The sequence below is a fragment of the Mastomys coucha genome, unplaced genomic scaffold (genome assembly GCF_008632895.1).
Source record: "Mastomys coucha isolate ucsf_1 unplaced genomic scaffold, UCSF_Mcou_1 pScaffold3, whole genome shotgun sequence".
Lineage (NCBI taxonomy): Eukaryota > Metazoa > Chordata > Mammalia > Rodentia > Muridae > Mastomys > Mastomys coucha.
Genome location: NW_022196909.1, coordinates 61,264,093 through 61,276,256, shown reverse-complemented (window position 1 = coordinate 61,276,256; position 12,164 = coordinate 61,264,093). Strand labels below are relative to the sequence as shown.

The 12,164-nt window shown below is 52.2% G+C and overlaps 2 protein-coding genes across 3 annotated transcripts in view; both read left to right on the top strand.

Annotated features, from left to right (window-relative positions):
* The window catches only part of Klc4 (kinesin light chain 4), a 15,508-nt gene extending 8,090 nt beyond the window's left edge, over positions 1-7,418 (top strand). For both annotated transcript variants that reach the window (XM_031347721.1, XM_031347720.1), the window contains exons 8-17: positions 1,161-1,262; positions 1,393-1,566; positions 1,906-2,005; positions 2,167-2,219; positions 2,375-2,445; positions 2,649-2,757; positions 5,547-5,687; positions 5,964-6,079; positions 6,210-6,273; positions 6,975-7,418. In XM_031347721.1, coding sequence (XP_031203581.1) covers positions 1,161-1,262; positions 1,393-1,566; positions 1,906-2,005; positions 2,167-2,219; positions 2,375-2,445; positions 2,649-2,757; positions 5,547-5,687; positions 5,964-6,079; positions 6,210-6,273; positions 6,975-7,025 — 981 coding nt within the window. In that variant the 3' untranslated portion in view covers positions 7,026-7,418. The remainder of the gene's footprint in view (positions 1-1,160; positions 1,263-1,392; positions 1,567-1,905; positions 2,006-2,166; positions 2,220-2,374; positions 2,446-2,648; positions 2,758-5,546; positions 5,688-5,963; positions 6,080-6,209; positions 6,274-6,974) is intronic.
* Positions 7,419-8,556: 1,138 nt separating this feature from the next.
* Ptk7 (protein tyrosine kinase 7 (inactive)) overlaps positions 8,557-12,164 on the top strand; it is a 65,321-nt gene continuing 61,713 nt past the window's right edge. Inside the window, exon 1 of the mRNA XM_031346799.1 lies at positions 8,557-8,793. Within this exon, the coding sequence (XP_031202659.1) occupies positions 8,739-8,793 (55 nt within the window). The 5' untranslated portion in view covers positions 8,557-8,738. The remainder of the gene's footprint in view (positions 8,794-12,164) is intronic.

Genomic DNA, 12,164 nt, shown 5'->3' with positions numbered 1-12,164 from the left:
CAGGGTTTCTCTGTGTAGTCCTGGCTGTCCTGGAACTCACTCTGTAGACCAAATATGCCTGCCTCTGCCTCCCAAGAGCTGGGATTAAAGGCATGCGCCATCACTGCATACACACACATTTAAAAGCTTTGAAAATAAAAAGTTGGTAGCTGGAGGTGTGGCTCTACAGGAGAGTGTACTGCTTTTTCAAAGGACCCGGCTTCAGTTCCCAGAACCCACATCATGTGACTCAAAGCATCTGGCAACTCTGGTCTCCTATATCACATCACTCACACATACTCACACACACACACACACACATTCATACATACTCACACACACTCACAGACACACATATACACACAGATACACTCACAACACACATAGAGACACAGACACATACACTCACACACACGCATATATACACACAGATACACACACAGACACATATACACACACATACACAGATACACATACACATACAGACACACACATACAGACATACACACACACAGACACACATGTCGTTAAGAACTTTTTTAAAAGATAAAGTTCTAAAAAACAGCTTTAAATAGGGACAGAGTGCCAAGCATTTGATGGGTTGCCCAAGTTGAGAAAATGAGCTATAACAGCCTTGGAAATGAGGGGACCTTGTGAGAACAGTTCCCTGCGATGTCCTGTTAGCTAGGCAGGGATGCTGCATGTCGGCAGCACCAAGATCTTGACCTCCTCCCAGTGATGCTGGTGCTTCTGCCCCTTGTCTCAGGTCCGGGGTGTCCCAGAGTCTCCAGAATACTATAACACAAGCAGTCTCCATGGCTTTCCTACTGGACTGCAGCCAGAAACCACCATCAGAAATTTTTCGAAGTCCCTCTAGAGGGCGATACCCTCACCCCATAGAGCTTCAGCCATTCTGTTCATAGTTTCTCTTTCCAGACTTTGGCTCTGGTGGTACAATGTCTCTGTCTGTGTCCTTTTTGAAGTTATTTCAGGGGCCGAGGTGGGGAAGAGTTGTCCAGAGGTCAGAGGACAATCAGCTTGCTGGAGATGGTTCTCTGTGCCCTGTGTGCCCTGTGAATTTAGGTCCACAGGCTTGGCAACAAGCATTTGTCCCTGCTGAGCCACCTGGAGGGTCAGCCTTTGCAGAACTGGTGTGTGATAGGGGTTGGCCTTCTTTGCAGGTGGCTGCCACACTCAACAATCTGGCTGTACTGTATGGCAAACGGGGTAAATACAAGGAGGCGGAGCCACTGTGCCAGCGGGCACTGGAGATCCGAGAGAAGGTGCCCACCTCCTTCCTCACCCTCCCCTTTACGGGCTTCCTATCTTCATCCCTCTCTTCCTTCTCCCCCTCGTGTGCATGCACACACACACACAGCATGGTCATTTATCGCCTCCTTTGCTCTTTCTCAGGTCTTGGGCACCGACCATCCAGATGTGGCAAAGCAGCTGAACAACTTGGCCCTCCTATGTCAAAACCAGGGCAAGTACGAGGCAGTGGAACGCTATTATCAGCGGGCATTAGCTATCTATGAGAGCCAGCTAGGGCCAGACAACCCTAACGTAGCTCGGACCAAGAATAACCTGGTAAGGAAGGAAGAGACAGGAGGGTAGAAGGAGGGGGTGGGAAAGGCCTCCCACGTGGGTCCTGGACTCAGAAAGCATCAGAATGGAGCACACACACTCCTTGACCAACTTGGTGTCTGTCTCTATGACTGCCTCTGAGAATGAAGGGTCTGCTTCATTCTGCTGCCAGAGGTTCCAGTCACAGTAGGAGTCGGGCAAGAATAACTTTAACCCCACAGTGAGAACAGGTTGAATGAGTAGGGTCTTGGGAGACAGATGCCAAGAAGTGGAGCTGTCTGAGTCTGGCCAGACCTGCCTCTTTCCATCTCTTGCTCCTGGGTTTCTGCTGCTGTCTCCTAGGCTTCCTGCTACCTAAAGCAGGGCAAGTACTCTGAGGCTGAGACTCTATACAAAGAGATCCTGACCCGTGCCCATGTGCAGGAGTTTGGATCTGTGGATGGTGAGTGGTAAGGTCTGGGGGTAGGGCTAGATTGGGGACCACACACAGGTAGTAGGGAAAGCCACGCCCCTTCAGTCCAGCTCCATTGGCTGTGGGTTCTAGATCCCCATATAGTGTCCAGGTCTGTTCTCTTACCCTCTCACGCAATATCTCATCCCCAGATGACCACAAGCCAATCTGGATGCATGCTGAGGAGCGGGAGGAGATGAGCAGGGTGAGTAGTACCACCCCTGGACTCTGGCTTCAGTCTGCCTTTGATTAGCTACTCACTCCCTTGCCCGGCCATCAGTGCCCAGTTCCTTTCCCGACCCAGTCTGCACTTAGCCTGTGCCTACCTGCCTCCTAGCATCTTTCTGTTCTCATCCCCAGAGCCGGACCCGTGAGAGCGGTTCGCCCTATGCAGAGTATGGAGGGTGGTACAAGGCCTGCAGAGTAAGCAGGTGAGCTGCCAGGGGTCAGAGGGGGAGTCTGTGAGGCTCCTCCATCCAGCCTCCACTTTCTCTCAGCCCTTTCTCTGCCCCTCTCCTGTCCTTTCGCATTCTGTTTTGTAGCACTTAAATGTATGCAAGGGCCTGTGTATGCTTGGCAAGTGCTCTGCTCCTGGGCTGTGTTCTCACTCCATTTCTTATCCTTCTCCCTGCAGCCCCACAGTGAACACTACTCTGCGAAACCTAGGGGCTCTGTACAGGCGCCAGGGAAAGCTGGAGGCAGCCGAGACCCTGGAGGAATGTGCTCTGCGCTCCCGGAAACAGGTCAGAAGCCCACACCACAGGACATGCATCTCTGTAATCCTGGTGCTTGGGAGGCTGAGGTAGGCGGGAGTTCCAGGCTAACCATGGCCTTTACTAAGATCCTGTATCAGGGATGGCTAGCTCAGTAAGTAAGAGCACTTGCTGCTGTTGCCCAGCACTCAGGATCCGTCCTAGCACTCATGTCAAGCAGCTCACCATGTCTGTAACTCAAGTTCTGGAGGATCCAATGGTCTCCAGCCTCCATGGGTACTGCATGCATGTGATGCACATATATCACCCAGGCATGCACACATGCACACACACACACACACACACACACACACACACACACACACATAAAATAAGGTAAATACAATTTTTTTTCTGAGACAGGGTTTCTGTGTATATCCCTGGCTCTGTAGACTCTATTGAACTTTATCTGTATCTGTAGACCAGTCTCAGACTCAGAGATCCGAGATCCTTCTGCCTGCCTGTTTTCCAAGTGCTAGGATGAAAGGTGTGCATCACCACCACCCGGCCGATAAATACATCTTTAAAAAAGACCCTGTCCCAAAGAAAAATAGAAATCCAGATGGGATGGCTAAGAAGGAAGGGCCTGGGGACAAGGACTCAAGGGACTACTTGGGTTCTTGTGCATGTGCTAGAGGAGGACCAAGTCATATGGCTCTGGTGGTTTGTAAGAATGTCCTTACTCGGGCTGGAGAGAGGGCTCAGCGGGTAAGAGCACTGACTGCTCTTCCAGAGGTCCTGAGTTCAATTCCCAGCAACCACATGGTGGCTCACAACCATCTGTAATGGAATCCGATGCCCTCTTCTGGTGTGTCTGAAGCCAGTTACAGTGTACTTACATACATAAAATAAATCTTTTTGGTTTTTCAAGACAGGGTTTCTCTGTATAGCCCTGGCTATCCTGGTACTCACCAGGCTGGCCTCAAACTCAGAAATCCACCTGCCTCTGCCTCCCAAGTACTGGGATTAAAGGCGCGTGCCACCACTGCCCCACCTAGTAAATCTTAAAAAAAAAAAAAAAAAAAAAAAAAAAAAAAAAAAAAGAATGTTCTCACTCCAAACTTGCCCTTTGTGTCAGGGTACAGATTTAAGATTTCTTTCATAGCTGGTATGGTGGCTTGTTCTTGTGATTTCAATACTCGGGAGGTTGAGGCACAGTAGTTACTGTGAGTTTGAGGCAAGCCTGGGCTTCATGTAGCTTAAGCTATGGAGTAAGGCCTTGTCTTAAAAAACCAAGCCAGGGCAGGTGTGAGCTGACTTAAAAGTGACCATAGCTACTCCATATAAGTCTGTGTAAGGATGTACTGTAACCACACTAGGCAAATCGGTTTATTCATTGAGTGAGGTGCACAATAAGGAGGGAATAATGTCCTTGCAGTGGCTGCTTATAGAAAAGAGAGCAAGCTGCAGCCTGGGACTTAAGGAGTGTGAGGCTAGCTTCTTCCTTTTCCTTTGTTCTTAATTTATTCTTCTCTCATATATTATATCCCAACTGAAGTCTCCTCCCTATTCTTCCTCACCTCCCAGGGCTAGCAAGCAAACACGGGCACAGACCCTCAGATCGAGGCTGGGCAAGGCAAGGCAATGTGAGGGAAAGTCAGAGACAGCCTCTGCTCCCAGTGTTAGGAACCCCACAAGAATGCCAAGCTACACAACCACAACATGTATGCAGAGGATCTAGCTCAGACCCATACAAGGCTCTCTGATTGTCTCTTCAGTCTCTATGAGCCCCTATGAGCCTCATAGGGATGTAGTGGATTCTGTGAGCCATGTTCTTGTGATGCCCTGAACCCCTCTGGCTGCTACAGTCCTTCCTCCTCCTTATCTGAGGGGTTCCATGAGCTCTGCCTGATGTTTGCCTGGGGCTTTCCATCTGCTCCCATCAGCTACTGGATGAAGTTTCTCTGATGATGATTATGCTAAGGCTCCAGTCTACAAGTACAGCAGAATATAATATAACCAGCATTCATTTCATTGCTTTTTTTTGCCAGTCTTATTTGATTCTCTCCTAGGTCTCTGGGCATCCAGCCTCTGGTTCCTGGCCCTCCAGGCAGTGTCAGGTGTGGGCTCCCACTTGTGGCATGGGTCTCAAGCTGGACCAGTTATTGGTTGGCCACTCCCATGAGTTCTGCACCACCTTTATCCCAGCACATCTTGTAGGCAGGACAAACTGTAGGTAGAAGGTTTTGTGTCACAGTCCCTCCACTTTCCAGTTATAGAAGGTAGTTGGGGCTCTGTCTCCCAGCACTCGGAGTCTTTGCTAGGCTCACCCTCATAGATTCCAGAGTTTCCATTACACAAGGTGCACAAGGTTTCTAGGTCACCCCTCAAACGATCCTCATTTCCAGTCTTCTCTCTCAGTATTTGTTGTTTTTAAAGCCAGGCAGTGGTGGTGCACGCCTTTAATCCCAGCACTTGGGAGGCAGAGGTAGGCAGATTTCTGAGTTTGAGGCCAGCCTTGTCTACAGAGTGAGTTCTAGGACAGCCAGGGCTACACATAGAAACCCTGTATCGAAAAACCAAAAAAAAAAAAAAAAATTTATTTTATGTATGTGTGTGTGTGGGTGTGTGCGCGTGCGTGCGTGTGCGTATTATTTTGTCTGCACATTTGTCTGCATTTATACAGTGCTCACTGAGGTCTGAAGAGGGCACTGGATCCCTAGCTCTGGGGTTATTTGTAAGCTGCCATGTAAGTGCTAGGAACTGAATCTGTGTCCTCTGGAAGAGCAGCCACTGCGTTAGGGCTGGGCTGTGTCCCTAGCATCTCCTCTTTCTTCCAGGGTACTGACCCTGTCAGTCAGACCAAGGTGGCAGAGCTGCTTCGGGAAGGAGATGGTAGAACTACCATCCAGGAGGGCCCTGGGGACAGTGTGAAGTTCGAGGGAGGTGAAGATGCGTCAGTGGCTGTGGAGTGGTCAGGGGTAAGTGCTCACTCCCACTGCCTGGCCTGCCTTGGTGGGCACTGAGAAACTCCGAGGCTGTCCTTCTCCAAGCTTATACAGGGTCTTAGTCATATAGTCTCCACCAGTTAGCCCATCCTTTCAGGCCTGTCCCTGGGAATCTGCTCTTGACAAGCCATTGTTTTCAATCACTGGGCTTCAGGGATGGGGACATGTGCTGAATAAATGGCAGGAATAGACCTACAAGCTGGGTGACATGGAATCCTTATGTTCCTAATGCCTGCCTCTTCCCAATAGGACGGCAGCGGCACCCTCCAGAGAAGTGGCTCTCTGGGTAAGATCCGTGATGTGCTTCGTAGAAGTAGTGAGCTCCTGGTGAGGAAGCTCCAAGGGACTGAGCCTCGGCCTTCCAGGTACATGACAAGGTTGAGATATGACAAAGCAAGACAGCAAGCCTGCTGTCTTGGTGCTGGAGAAATGTGCTAGAGTGCCCTACACAGAGGAGCAAGGGGCTGGCCTCACTTCTCTCCTTCTCCCTTGTAGCAGCAACATGAAGCGAGCAGCCTCGCTGAACTACCTGAACCAACCCAATGCAGCCCCCCTCCAGGTGAGAGTGCAGCTCCAGGGGCAGCTGGGAAGGTGGCCTGGGAGACTGGAGCTCTTCAGGAGGCAGGCTGACAGCATGGTATCAGAGGCATCAAGAGACAGTGGCAGTGGTAGGCATATGTCTAACCCCACAGCTGAGGAAGCAGAGGCAAGTGGGTCTCTGCATTTAGAGCCACCCTGGTCTACAGAGTGCTAGCACAGCCAGGGCGACAGAGAAACCCTGTCTTGAAAGAGATGAGAGAGACAGAGAGAATGACAGAGAGAGATACAGAGAGACAGACACACGGAGAGAGGTTCTAGCCAGACTATTCAGTCAGAATTAATCAGCAGAGTACCGGCCACTGGTGCTCTCTAAACTGGAATGACTTCGAGTCGCTGGCCGTGTCACATACAGTCCTATTCCTTACCTTGAGGTCTCTCAGTGAGGACATGAGAACACCCACAGCATGAAGCCTCCCTTAGAGAAAGCAGCAATGCTGTTTCAGCACAGCGACCTCTTGGATCAGCTCGCTCACCACAGTGCTACAAGCCAGCATTCTTGGGTTTCTTCCCCATGCTCCTCCAGCAGACTGTGCCTAAACAAAGTCCTAGACCTTAAGTTGAGGTTAGACATTCTATCTTTGGTCCAGAGAGAGCGCACTCTCTGCAGGACAGGCAGACTCCAGGAATCCACAGTGATGTGTGGCTGCTGGTCTCTTTCAGGTCTCCCGTGGCCTCAGTGCCAGCACCGTAGACCTTTCTTCAAGCAGCTGACATTCGACTCCCTCTTCCAGTCTTCTGGGTCCTCACAGCCCTAAAAGCATTCCCCATGGCTCAGGTCTCTTCCCCAGCTCAATAGGGTGGTGAAGAGGGAGCAATTTATGTGGAAGATTGCTGCTTCTAAGGTCTAGGCTCCTTCTCCAGACGCCCCCGACATCGGAAGGGCACTCAGGATAATATGCTCTCTACTTTGGAGTCCTCTAGAGTAGCTGACTGAGGCTCCCAAAATGGGGGAAAGTGGGTCTGCACCTCAGGGATGCGCCTGCTGCTGGCTTTTCTGGTTTGGGGCTGGCCAGCTGAACTGCCTTGCCCTGGCCTCTTTCATCCTCTGCTGCCTCACTTCAGGTCCACGTATTTCAGTTTCTTTAATAAATGAACCAGGTACCATTTTGTGTCTTGAGTCTTGTCTGGAGACTGTTAGGGCCCTTCACAGAAGACTGCGGGCTGTGGTGGTGTGCAGGGCTGTTGAATTCTCGGCTTTCTCTGTTCCCTCCGTGTTTGTACCCTCTATAGCAGGGCCTGGAGGAAGGCATCTGGGGGATGGGGAAAGAGGCGCACAAGAAGAAGGTGCTGTGGACTGGGTTGTCAGGGACATGTGGTGGCCATGTGGCAGGACCCTGGAGTCCTGGCGCCACTTCTCCTGCCTGTGAGGCCCTCTGTGGCTTCCTTCCCTCCTCCCAGCTGCTTGGGGGAAGGGAGGTCTAAGCAGGCCTGGGGGGCCCTCCAGAGCCAGAAGGGGGACAAGGCGCTAGCTATCCATCCTCTCTTGCATATCCTGGAGGCCTGTCAGCAGCTGGGGCCCATCTTCTAAAGCTTGACTTCTTCTGACCCGCCTCCCACACCCCTTGCTGCTTTCACAACAAGAAAGAATGTGGGGGTGGTGGCTGGGGGTGGAGGGTGCCTAGAACAAGGGCTGCGTTGGGCCTCCCCACAGCTGGAGATTTGGCCATGCCCTGACACAGCCCAGACTGCTTGGAGATGGACTTGGGATGAATGTCTGTTTAATAGCTCTCATTGGGGGTCAGAGCCAAGTGTTTCTACCTTGGGGTCAGATTTGTCCAGTGTCACGCACACCCCTCCCAGTCCTTGGCTCTATCTGTTCCACAGGGCACCACAGCTGTGCCCTCCCTGTCTTCTTCCGAGACATCCTGGCTATGCTCTCCTTGTTTTCTTCCGAGACACCCTGCTGGTCTGTCTCTTGCAGCACTTTGGGTTGCTTAACTCCACCAACTTGGAGAATACTGGGCAAACTATTGCGCCAGATCTCCAGGTAGGTTCAGAGACCATCCTTCCTAAGGGGCCCATGGAGTCCTGAGAGTCACTTTGGTTCTTTTGTGTCCTGGTGGATAGATTACGGTGGGAACAACACCCAGGTCTCTCCCGCACTCCCCTGAGACTGCCACTGCCGCCCCCCGCCCCCTCATCCCTCTCCAGATCCTTCCCTCTACTGCCAGCTCCTCCCCTCGACGGCGGGGAAGGGGGCGTCAGGGGGCGGGGCGCCGTGCAGGCGGAGAGGAGGGGGCGTCGGGGGCGTGGCTTGGCGGCGGCGGCGGCGCGCTCGAGGGCTTGGATGTACGGGGCGCGCGCGGCTCCAGCTCCGGACGCCTCGGGTTCGGGCTGTAGCTGCTGGGGCGGCCCCCGCGCTCCGGTCCGTGCGCCCGCTCACCGTGCGCCTTGTACCTCGTTGCTCGTCTGCAGCCAGCCAGGATGGGAGCCCGCCCGCTGCCTCTGCTCAGAGCCCTGCTTCTGCAGCTGCTGGCCGGTGAGTCTCCCCCCCAACCCCCCCAGAACCGGGAGGATTCGGGCTGAGCTTTGAGAAGCGCGGTAGACCCGGGGGGCTGGAAGGGCCCTGGGGAGGTGGGCTGAGCCGTTGGGGAGGTGGAGAGGTTCGCTGGGGGCTGGAGGATCCGGGGTTGGCGACGCCCCCTACGCGGTAGCGACACGGTGCCCTGGGGCGCGGGGACGCGTTTGCTGCGAGTTCTCCCCGCCCGATCCGAGAGTTTGTTCGAGCGTTGCCCGGAGTCGCCGGCTCCGGAGCTCTGCCGAGAGCTCCTTTTCAGAGGAGCAGCGCCCTCCCATCCCGTGAGAGGGTGCGGACACCTGGGAATGCCCCGGGCCTTGGAGCCCAGAGGAGGGGGACCGGCCTGGCTCCCGATCCTGACCGAGCTGACATGGGGCACGCCTGGCGCGGAGCTTTGTTACCTATGCCGGCCCGACGCGCCCGGTCCCTCTCTGCAAGTTCCGGGGCAAAACTGGAACCCCAGATGGTTCCGCGGGAGAGGGCAGATTAGATTGAGAAGTGCCTCATCTCCCCCCCCCCTCCTCCAACTAGGCCCGAGCCTTGAGCCTACTCGGTGCCAGGGTCGTGTCCCGGGAGTGGAGGGTCCCAGGCTGTAGTGGTGACTAATGAGTGAAGGCCGCTGCCAAAATCGGGCATGGCCGGCTTGCCAAGGTGCAGACGGGCTTTGCTCTGCTGTTTCCTGGATTTTCATCCTGTCCGTGTTCTCAGAGGAAAGGATTCTCTCTCTTCCTAAGGGCAGAAAGGCAAAGAAGAAAAAAACGAAAAACAAAAAAACCTCTGGCTTTTCGTGGAGGGCCTCTTTACTTTGGTGAGGGTGTGGCCCCCCCCCCCATCTCTAGGGCAAACAAGGGGCACCCTGTCCCGCAGGAGTTCTTTTTCCTGGCTGATCACACCTGAGAGTCAGTCACAACTAAGGTGTTGTAAGTGATTTAACCGGAAATTGCCAAGCTACCCAAATACCCAGTCTGCTAGTCCCAATCGGAAAGAACCAAAGGACTCCTCCTTAGACAAAACTACCAGTGGTGGTCTGCGGAAACAGCCCTTTTTGGGGAGACATTCTGCCCGGGGGATTGTCTTAGCCATTAACCTAAAGAGAACTTAACCGTTCCTTTAAAGAGTTCTAGCCAGGAGGTCAGCATCAGGGAATTGTCTGCTGTCGTCTTCCTGACCAGCTGTTGAGGGTTTAGGAGGCCAGAGAATGAAAGTCTCTCCCACTCCCAGTTGTAAAAAAAGAGGTAGGCACAACCTAAAACAACCAGTTCTGGGAATTCCAAACCTGGTGTTTCTGGAGTTGCCCCATGTTCCTTATGTGTGGGGTAGTGATTGCTCATGGCAAAGTCCCACATCTGCTCCCAGAAGAAGTATGCATGGTTTTTTTTTTGTTTTTTTTTTTACACAGCCAGGATTAGGATGAGGGCCCAGCCATATGGGCAAGCAGCCCCAGCTCACAGGCCTCCTGGGCTGGCTGGTGGGTTTTGGTGTGTGTAGCTCTGCTGGATGTAGCTGTATTTGGTGCTGCGGTTTAGCTTTCTAAAGTCAAAGGCAAGTTCTGGTGGAGATGGCCCTTGCTCAGCAGCACTGAATTGCCAGTTTCTTCAATGAGGACTCTGATGTTCAAGATGTGAACTCAAGTGGTGGGTGTCCTGGGGAGGGTGAGTGTGAGCCGGGGGTTGGATAGGCGGGAGCTGGGGGGTGTCCCCATAAAGAAACATTTTAATGAGAGCCTTAAATCAGTTCCACCAAATGTGCCTTGGTGTGAAACCTATCCGTGTGCTGTAAACCATTTCAGCAGAGGCGCCTGCTCTTCTGAGATCCAGGGACTCTACCCACCCCAGATGCATGTCTTCAGGGGACAAGGAGGTTTTAATAGATCGAAGCACATTTCCCCATCTTGTTGTTTAACTGTGTCATTAACTGAAGCTGTAGGGAGACCTCACTGTAAACTAGGCTGGGGCTAGGGACCTAGCCCCAGGTTTGTGGAGTCAATCATTTTTGAAGTTTGGGTAATTATGCTGTAAATACCCGAGTTACTTTCCAAATCTTGAGATCCCTGCGGTGATAAGTATGGTGGAGGAGGAAGAGAGGGCTTAAAGTCGGGAACCCAGAGCCCCCTATCCCCCCTTTTAGACAGTCTTATGATATGCTCCCAGGCTGGCCCTAGGCTCATTTGTGTAGTACTCCTTAGCCTAGAACTCATGATTCTCCTGCCTTAGCCTCCAGAGAATTGGGATTAGAGGATAGTAGGACCACACCTGGCCAGAACCTGGGCTTTTTGTTCTTGTCATTAGATTATTTTTTATATTTATTTGTGTGTGTGCTCAAGTTCAAGTGTACGAATCACGTGCATGTGTCACAGTGCACTCGTGGAGATCAAAAGACGACTGACTGACTGACTGACTGACTGGGATCCGTTCCTTCATTTTGTTGGTCCCAGGGATGTTAATCAGGTTGTCATGCTTGGTGGTGGTGCCTTTCCCTGCTGAGCCATCTTAGACCTGACTCTTTGGTCATGTGTGTTCTCTCCCTGCTCCTGTTTTCCACCCTGCTCCTTGGCTCTCCAGGCTTTTGCATCTCTGGAAACAGTCCTCCATTTCTGGATACACTGTAGTGAGAGCTGGGTTTCCCAGCACCCTGTAGCCTATAATTCAGGCCTGGGATTTGCTTTTTATCAGCGGGAGAGGGCACCTTCACAGAGGGTGTGGTCAGAGCAGCAGGGATTGACAGCTGAGGCTGTGGACCTGTGATCTAGGCAAATTTCTTTCTTTCTTTCTTCCTTCCTTTCTTTCTGTCTGTCTATCTAACTATCTATTTATCTATCTATCTGTCTATCTATCTGAGGCAGGGTTTCTCTGTGTAGCCCTGGGTGTTCTGGAACTTGCTCTGTGGACCAGGCTGGTCACAAGCTCAGAAATCCACCTGCCTCTGCCTCCTGAGTGCTGGGATTAAAAGTGTGTGTGCCACCACCACCTGGCCCAATATACCTTTCCAGCTTTATAATTTCAACAATAAATATATCTTACCTGCTGGAAAACTGCATTTTAGCCAGCTGGTCTGTTTTCTGTCTCCTAAAACATATGTGTGTTTTTCTATTCTGGGCCATTCAGTTCCCTGGTGTATGACTTACCTCCGCTCATCTTTCTTCTCTTCTGCCTGGGCCCAACTCTTAAGTCTTCCTGGAACAGCCAGCCTGAGAATCAATCAATCCATCAATCAATCAGTCAACCAACCAATCAATCAATGTATCTATTAACCAGCCTGAGAGAATCTGTCTGTCTGTCTGTCTATCCATCCATCCATTCATGTTCTCAGGGTAGCCTACACTAGCCTTGACC